This window comes from Quercus lobata, chromosome 3, assembly GCF_001633185.2.
Source record: "Quercus lobata isolate SW786 chromosome 3, ValleyOak3.0 Primary Assembly, whole genome shotgun sequence".
In the NCBI taxonomy this organism is placed as follows: domain Eukaryota; kingdom Viridiplantae; phylum Streptophyta; class Magnoliopsida; order Fagales; family Fagaceae; genus Quercus; species Quercus lobata.
The window spans coordinates 39,288,607-39,298,109 of record NC_044906.1 but is presented as its reverse complement, the minus strand read 5'-3'; the positions used below and the strand labels follow the sequence as shown (position 1 = coordinate 39,298,109).

The following is a 9,503-nucleotide window of genomic DNA, read 5'->3' as shown; positions in this document are numbered from 1 at the left end:
TGCACGGTTGATGTGTTCTAAGGTTGTGCGTGTGGCTATAATAAAGCATCAATCTATTTTATCCTAATTTGAAATAATGTCAAATACATAATTTGTAAGATTTAATATATTTTTAGAGTAATGGGTGTATTATGAATTATAGGAAAAACACATTGGTTGTGGATTCAAATCAAGTGCCCAATTGACAAGGGACAGTTGGGATAGCAGGTCAAAATGTGAAATTGACAAATTACCAAATGTATTATGATCCAAGCACTGTTGATCGAATGGGATGAAATGAAATCCGAAGGAAACTGCAATGTCAAGGTTTTAATTCCTATTCTGCATATGAAAAAACCATCAAAATGAACATAAATATAATTGAATAAAGAGAAGTGGATTCTGCAGCCAAAACCAAGTAGTTGAGAGTTGAGACCCGAAGATTTGACTCTACATGGACCATCTCAAATGGAGGAACCAGAATCAAAAACAACTTTCCATTTTAATGCAAAAGAAACCATAAATCAATGAATTGACATGAACCACCTGGTCACACCAGGGTGCACAAAATGCATGAACAAACTCTGAAATGAGAGACAATATAAAAAGGTGCAGATTGGTATCTGAGTTCTTTAACATAAAAGCCCCTGTTGCTCATAATATCATCACAATATCTAGTAGGGAAACATTCTCACGCTTACTATCAGACAGTGGCCCTTGGATCAAGCACAGTCCAAATTTTTAGCTCTAAAGCACCGATCTGAGAAATAGACCTTGTCTGTGGGGGCCAACCCTTTTGACTAAAAGTCAAATCAATCCTCTCATGAAATTCTCTCTCCCCCTACAAATTCTAGTACTCAAGAACCGTATAAGTACATACCCACCACCAACTTCAATCCAATTCCCTTCTTTTCTTATTCATTCCCACGTTCCCTCCTTTTCCATTTTATAAAACATACACACACACAAAAAAAAAAAAAATAATAAAGCAGCTTCTTTTCCTAAAGTTTTTTTTTCCTCTGCTTTCCACAGCAATTTCTCATCATAGCCACCACTCTCTCTCTCTACACACTACACATAACACACTCAAACAGCCCCTCTCTACTCTATACACACTGTCTCATTTCTCTCTCTCTCTCTCTCTATTGTGTTCCTGCAAATTGTGTCTTCAATGGAGGGCAACCCAGTTCAGCTTTTCTATCATCTTGCTCTGCCACTTCTCTTCATGCTGTTTGTTTTAGTTCCTGGGACAAAACAAGACGGGGATTCAATGATCAAGACTGATGTACAAGCTCTTATTATGTTCAAGAAGATGATACAGAAGGACCCAAATGGAGCTTTATCAGATTGGCAGCTCGACAGGAATCCATGCAGCTGGCATGGAATTTCATGCTCTTTAGGACGAGTGACTCAACTCGATCTTACAGGGTCTTATCTTGTTGGGACTATGTTCTTTGATCCTTTGGCTTCCCTTGAAATGTTATCTGCCCTAAAGCTGTCTACCAATTCGTTTTACATAAATGCAACTACTTTGCTTCACCTCCCACCTGGTTTGAAACAGCTTGATCTATCTTTTAATATTCTTGTTGGTTCTGTCCCTGAGAATTTGTTCCTCAGGTGTCCTGATCTTGAAGATGTGAATCTTTCTTTTAGCAATATGACGGGTTCTTTACCCGAAACTCTCTTATTGAATTCAGATAAACTGCAGGTCCTTGACCTCTCTTATAACAATCTAACAGGCTCAATTTCTGAATTGAAAATTGATAACTCTTGCAGTTCCTTGCTGCGGCTTGATCTCTCTGGAAATCGTATATCGGGGTCCCTTCCAAACTCCTTTTCAAACTGCACGAGTCTCCAAACTTTGAATTTAGCTTACAATTGGCTCTCTGGGGAAATCCCAAGATCATTTGGGCAGCTCAACAGTTTACAGAGATTGGATCTCTCTCGAAATTATCTCACTGGCTGGATCCCTCCTGAATTGGGAGATGCATGTGGCTCACTTTCAGAACTTGTGCTTTCTAATAATAACCTTTCAGGCTCAATTCCTGCCTCTTTATCCTCTTGTTCTTGGTTGCAGTTTCTTGACCTGTCTAATAACAATATATCGGGTCCCTTACCCGATTCCTTTTTTAAGAAACTTGTCGCACTAGAGAATTTGTTGTTGAGTAATAACATAATCTCTGGATCATTTCCTGCTTCTATATCATCTTGCAAGAGCTTAAAGATTATAGATTTTAGCTCTAACAGGATTTCAGGTATCATCCCACCAGATATATGTCCAGGAGCTGCCATGCTTGAGGAGTTGAAAATGCCGGATAATCTCATCACGGGAGGAATCCCTGCTGAGTTATCACAATGTTCACAGCTGAAGAAAATTGATTTTAGCCTAAACTATCTCAATGGCTCAATTCCAGCAGAGCTTGGGAAGCTTGAGAATCTTGAGCAGCTAATAGCATGGTTCAATGGATTGGAAGGTAGAATCCCACCAGAGTTGGGAAAATGCAAGAATCTCAAGAATCTTATCCTCAACAACAATCATCTGAAAGGTGAAATTCCAGTTGAATTGTTCAATTGCAGGAATCTTGAATGGATATCGCTCACAAGCAATGGACTCACCGGTGAGATCCCAAAGGAATTTGGTCTATTGACAAGACTGGCTGTTTTGCAACTAGGGAATAACAGCTTCAGTGGGCAGATACCAAGTGAGCTAGCAAAGTGCAGCAGTTTGGTTTGGCTGGACTTGAACAGCAACAAGCTTAATGGGGAGATTCCGCCTCAACTTGGCCGACAGCTAGGGGCAAAAGCATTTTCCGGATATCTTTCTGACAACACATTGGTGTTTGTACGTAATGTGGGAAATTCATGTAAAGGAGTTGGAGGTTTGTTGGAATTTTCAGGAATTCGACCTGAAAGACTACAGCAGATCCCTACACTGAAGACTTGTGATTTCACAAGATTTTATTCCGGTCCAGTCCTAAGCCGTTTTACAAAGTACCAGACGCTGGAGTATTTGGATCTTTCTTACAATGAGCTTCGTGGTAAAATCCCTGACGAACTTGGGAACATGGTGGCCTTACAAGTTCTTGTGTTAGCCCACAACCAGTTATCTGGTGAGATTCCGTCATCACTTGGCCAGCTCAAAGATTTAGGTGTATTTGATGCATCACATAACAGATTGCAGGGCCATATTCCAGACTCCTTCTCAAACCTATCATTTTTGGTCCAAATTGATCTATCCAACAACGAATTAACTGGAGAAATTCCATCAAGAGGACAACTCACTACACTTCCTGCAAGCCAGTATGCGAACAACCCAGGACTCTGTGGGGTTCCATTACCTGAATGCACAATTAGCAATGAAGCACCAACAATTCCAAGTGGCGATGGTAACAGAGGAAGTCGGAAGACAACAGCTGCATCTTGGGCAAATAGCATTGTCCTAGGGATTCTCATCTCAATTGCTTCTGTCTGCATTCTGATTGTGTGGGCAATCGCAATGCGTGCAAGGCGGAAGGAGGCAGAGGAAGTCAAGATGCTTAATACCTTGCAAGCATCCCATGCAGCCACCACATGGAAAATTGACAAAGAAAAAGAGCCATTGAGCATAAATGTAGCAACTTTTCAGAGGCAGCTGAGGAAGCTAAAGTTCTCCCAACTCATTGAGGCTACCAACGGCTTCTCAGCAGAAAGTCTTATTGGGTGTGGAGGGTTTGGAGAAGTGTTCAAGGCGACATTGAAAGATGGGTCAAGTGTTGCAATCAAGAAGCTCATACGACTGAGCTGCCAGGGGGACCGAGAATTCATGGCTGAGATGGAAACTTTAGGGAAGATCAAGCATAAGAATCTTGTGCCTCTATTGGGTTATTGCAAAGTCGGCGAGGAGAGACTCCTTGTGTATGAATTTATGGAATACGGAAGCCTAGAAGAAATGCTCCATGGGAGGACAAAGACACGAGATAGGCGAATTCTGACATGGGAGGAAAGAAAAAAGATTGCAAGAGGTGCAGCTAAAGGACTCTGTTTCCTACATCACAATTGCATTCCACACATTATACACAGGGACATGAAGTCAAGCAATGTACTACTTGACCATGAAATGGAAGCCAGGGTCTCTGATTTTGGAATGGCAAGGCTTATTAGTGCACTTGACACACACCTAAGTGTAAGCACACTGGCAGGCACACCTGGATATGTCCCACCTGAGTATTACCAAAGCTTCCGCTGCACTGCAAAAGGTGATGTCTATTCTTTTGGTGTTGTCCTCTTGGAACTCTTGGCAGGGAAACGTCCAACAGACAAGGAGGACTTTGGAGATACCAACTTGGTGGGGTGGGTGAAAATAAAGGTAAGAGAAGGTAAACAAATGGAAGTAATAGACCCAGAGTTGCTCTTAGTGACAAAAGGAACTGATGAAGCAGAAGCTGTAGAAGTAAAAGAGATGATAAGGTATTTGGAAATAGCATTGCAATGTGTGGACGATTTCCCTTCCAAAAGGCCTAACATGTTGCAGGTTGTGGCTAATCTGAGAGAGCTGATGCCTGGATCAGCCAATGGAAGCAGCAACAGTGGTTGAACTATGACTTTTTTTTTTTTTTTCATTGATTATGATTAGTGTATGAAGATAAGGTTGTAAGATTTCTTGTTCAGATGTTGAAGATTTTGCTGTACCTATTTTACTAGTCTTTATCTTTTTTTGCTTTGTTGATCAACAATCACTGCCCATCAGTTAGAGAGCATTTATTGTGGCTTAAAACTAATGCAAATGCTTAGATTCATAGATGCAAACACTGGGGTGAGGACATTGATAACAAAGACCAAAAGCCATTAAACCCCAAAGAATTGGTCTAGTGGTTTTAAATACCTCATAAAATCCATGAGATCTTGAGTTCAAAACTCATGGCCTGCACTTGAGATCACTATTCCTCCTGTATATACCTGATGTGTGTAGGACAGGAGATTAAAGACACCACCAGGGGAATAATCAGGTGCTCAAAGAGCTCTATAAAAGAGAGAAACTAAAAGCCATATGAAAACTCAACTGGGTGAAACTCTTGCTAGACATTTTGTCAAAAACATAACGTGTAAATCAATGAAGTGAGTTTATGCCAATAAGCAATGCAGCCCATAAATTCAGCTCAATTGTAATATCTATTTTCAGACTAAAGAAGAATAATAATTACAACCATCTTTAACAGCTATATACGTTCTGAAATACCATGGAACAGAATGCAGAGAAAACAAAAAGTTCCTTACTTACAGAAGTTCTAAAAACCGGTAACCTCAGTCCTCAGCTATTTGAAGAGTAGGTTTCCTTCCATTTTAGCTTCAATCTGTCTATAACAATTATTCCTCTATTTTATTTTAAACATGTACATGTTATGCCAGTAATGCTAGAGGTACATAATTTTTTGTAACTTTATTACAAAATTTTTTACAAGTAGTTATTGGTAAATGAAAAATGATATTAATGGAAGGCCTAAATGAAAACTAATGAAAAGCTGACCACGTTAATAATTTGTTATTATAAAATAGTTTGTAATTATAAATTACAAATAGTTGGTCTAATTTCAAATAACCTATAACTTTTGAAAGAGATGCTTCTTAACCCCAAAAAATAAAAAAATAAAAAAAAATTGCATAAATTTATACAATTGTGTTTTTGCCCATTCTGATCTGAGACAGAAGTTCAACGTTTTTAAGGCACCTAGGTGTTAAAAATCACACAAATTAAAATTAACCCAGCAAATTAATATGATATGCCACGAATATAACATAAACCAAATCAACAAAAGCAACAAAGCGTATGACAAGGTACGAAGTTGAAAATCAAATAAGAACTTCTCCAATGGAAAGACCTCTACAAGCTAAATCAAGAACAATTACAAATAGTCAACTACTTACAAAACCTTTGTAACATAAACTCTCTATGTAAACTCAATAAACTTTTCGCTTGCCTTCCTAAAACAATAGTAATGATTTCGTCCACGAACTCTTCGCTCCCATAAACCAGAACTTTTGGCCAGGACCCTTCATGAAGATTTGACTGCACTGAACCTCACTGGATATAAGCTTTATGGTTTCAAACAGCAAATTTTTGTTTTTTTTTGTTTTCTGAGCTAAATTTAAAACAGGGTTTTTGGACCAAGAATACTTGTCCTGGCTAGGATGTGTTTCATGATATCTGTGCAATCAAAGGCCAACAACCAAGAAGAAGTATTGCTCGGCTTGGACCACTCTCATCTGTTCTATTCCTTTTGTTTGATAAGAAAAGAGATTGGGCCTCGTTAGTCTTTTGCTTCTCTCTCCAATAAAGGTTTTTTTTTTTAAAAAAAAAAGATAAAAAGGGGGTGCATTATTTAAATATATATGAGTTTATACAACTACAAGCATTAAAACCTTCAAGGGACACATTCTACTAGTTCCGAGGTTTTTCATATCCCAAACAAAATGGGCATATACAAAAGATGGACCGGTATCATAGACTTCCAAAAGGTACTGTTGTTGATGTCCCCTTTTTGCTAGAGTGTCCACGCAACCATTAGCTTCGCGGAATATATGACACATCTAGACGGTCCAATTGCACTCCATAAGGTTCCTGCAATCAAAGATTAGTAGAATAGCGTTTGGTGAGATATCATTATTAGTAGTTAACCGGGAAAGAACTATTAGAGAATCAATTTCAAAGTGAATAAATTATTAAATTTAAAACCCAAATCCCATGCCAATTTGAGACCCTAGCGAACGGCTCCCAGCTCGACAATATTATAAGAAGCAATACCCATGTTTAAGGAAAATCTTGAAACCCATGAACCTAAACCATTTCATAACAGACCACTTGCACCAGCCAATCTAGGATTACCTAAAGAGTTGTCCTCCGTATTTAATTTTATAAAAGGCTCCAGTGGAGCGATCCATTTAATAATCCTAGGAATACCAATTTTAAGTGTCTTAGCAGGGCAAGCTAAATAAAAAAAATTTGTAGCTAACTGGTCAGCTTTGTGGACTAGGTGAGATTGGGAGCTAGATTGATTGTTAAAAATACGCTCATTCCTAGCTAACCATAATTGCCAACAGAGGAAGGGGAAGAGAATCTTCCTAGGAAGCTGATGACTTTGGATAAAATTATCCGATGTAGCGTTTGTTTTAAGCCAAGATTGAAGTGGTAGTTGGAAGAATGATAGAGGCAAGACACCCGGAGATTGAAACCAAATCATCTTAGCCCAAGGGCAATCTCTTAAGATATAAATAGTGGTTTCAAGAGTATTACACCTTGGACAACAATCATCAACTTTCGGGTGAGAAAATGCTAGGTATTGGCGAGTAGGTAGCCGATTGTGCATAGACTTCCAAATGAAAATTTGGAGTTTCTTGGGGCAATGAAGTTTCCAAATCAAACTCCAAATAGAATTATTAAAAGGTTAGCTTGTTGGTATAAAAACTTTGAGGCAGAACTTACCGAACAAACACCGTTATTTTGAGCCCAAACAAAGGAATCAGACAACCTAGTCAGTTGGGCCACAAGAATACCTTTAATAAGTTGTTCAAGTTGGGTCGGTAGGGGAAATTGTAGATCCTCTAACCTCCAAAGAAACTCACCAATCTCTACTCCTCATTTGGCATAAGAGGACCTTTAATACGACTTCTTAAAGGACCGCTAGGGATCCAATGATTCCAAACTCGAATGGTTTGACCATCACCTATCATCCATTTCATTCCTCCTTTAAGCCATTGCATTCCTACATGTATAGCTTTCCAAATGTGAGATGCTCGGGGTTTTACGGCACTCTCAAAAAGGTTTGTATGGGAAAGTATTTAGCTTTCAATACTTGAGCCCATAGTGTGGATGGCCGCTGTTGAAGCCTCCAGGCTTGATTCATGAGCAATGCCATATTCATAAGACGTGAAGATTTAATACCTAGACCACCAACATCCTTAGGAGTAGTTATGCTTTTCCCAACTAACTGTGTGACAATGTCTGTGGTGGACGGTGTCTCCCCATAAAAACTCACAATTTAGTTTATCCAGTTACCAACTAATTTTTTGCAGTAGAAGGGTTGTTGGCATGGCATGGATAGGGATGGAGGCCAAGGTGGATTTGATTAATGTGACGCGACCCGCAACAGAAAGGTATTTAACTTGCCAACCCTCAATTTTCTTCTGGATTTTATCAGTTAAGTATTGATAGGCATTAGCCTTTCAGCGGGTTGTAAAAATAGTAGTCCCTAAATAAGTTCCGATTTGAGTAGTAGTAGGGATATCGAAAATACCAACAATCAGATCTTTAGTACGCCTGGACATATTTGGTGAAAACCAGAGACGTGATTTTTTGTACTTATGATTTGGCTAGAGTAATTATAGAAATTTTGTAAAATTTTTATAAGATTTTGGCACTTCGTAATCTTTGCCTTAGAGAAGAGAAATATATCATCAGCAAAGAATAAATGCGAAATTTTAATTTGACCCCTAAAAGTTACTGGATGGATATTTTTGTCCCGAACCGCCTCTTCCAAAAGAATGGATAATCATTCCAAACAAAAAATAAACAGATATGGAGATAAAGGATCTCCTTGACACACCCCCTACTTGGAACAATAGCTGATAGAGGAAAGCCATTCCACATAATGTGAAAACGTGTTGAGGAGATCATGTTCATAATAAGCTTAATCAGAATTGGAGGGATTTGGAAAAACTCAAGAGTTTCCTAAATGAACGACCATTCTAGTTGATCATAAGCTTTATCAAGATCCAATTTGAGTGCCATGTGACCCTTAGGTCTAGTCTTTCTGACCATCGTACATATAATTTCCTGAACCATAATAATATTGTCGCTCGTCCTATGACTCGGAACAAACCCGCCTTGCAAGGATTAATAATTTCAGCAATATATGGTTTTAACCTCTATAGGATAATTTTAGATACCAATTTATAAAGATTGTTGCATAAACTAATCAAACGAAATTGTGTGATCATATCCGAATGATCCACTTTCGGAATAAGGATGAGATTTATGATACCCTAATCTTTAGGAATAGTTGTAGTCTCAAAAATTTCTTGGATGACATGACTAATGCTCGGACCAAGTATGTTCCAATTTTGTTGAAAGAAGATTGCATGATAACCATCTGGACCAGGGGCTTTCAAAGGGGGGAGCAAAAAAGCATTCCTAGAGATTTCTTCATGCAGGGGGATGCTAGAAAGCCATTGGTATTGTTCTAGAAAAGGACAGCTTCAATGATAATACCTAACGAAAGGAAACATAGAAGCGAGGTGTAGAGAAGAGGACATAAACAGCGTCGTAAACGCATCTTTAATATGGGTCTTTAAAGTTTCCCCCGATACCCATAACCTTGTGAAATCTTTAAGGGTCGTAATACAAGCCTGACTTCTGTGTTGTAGCATTTTAAGTTGAAAGAATTTGGTATTAGCGTCCTTATAGGCAACTCATCAGTTGGTTGTTCTCCAGAGGTAGTGATTGGTCATGGGGAGGAGAGAGTTGCATGGACATGTTGTTCAGGAATGGATGA

The 9,503-nt window shown here is 38.8% G+C and overlaps 1 protein-coding gene across 1 annotated transcript; it reads left to right on the top strand.

Annotated features, from left to right (window-relative positions):
- Nucleotides 1–524: 524 nt before the first annotated feature.
- On the top strand, nucleotides 525–4,678 carry LOC115982100 (serine/threonine-protein kinase BRI1-like 2). Its single transcript, XM_031104615.1, has one exon. It carries the CDS (start codon nucleotides 1,151–1,153, stop codon nucleotides 4,550–4,552), a length of 3,402 nt encoding a protein of 1,133 aa, XP_030960475.1. The 5' UTR covers nucleotides 525–1,150; the 3' UTR covers nucleotides 4,553–4,678.
- The last annotated feature ends 4,825 nt before the right edge of the window (nucleotides 4,679–9,503 follow it).

Bases quoted from the DNA above. Each gene is read 5' to 3' on its own strand.
- LOC115982100 (XM_031104615.1), top strand. From the start codon at position 1,151: ATGGAGGGCAACCCAGTTCAGCTTTTCTATCATCTTGCTCTGCCACTT.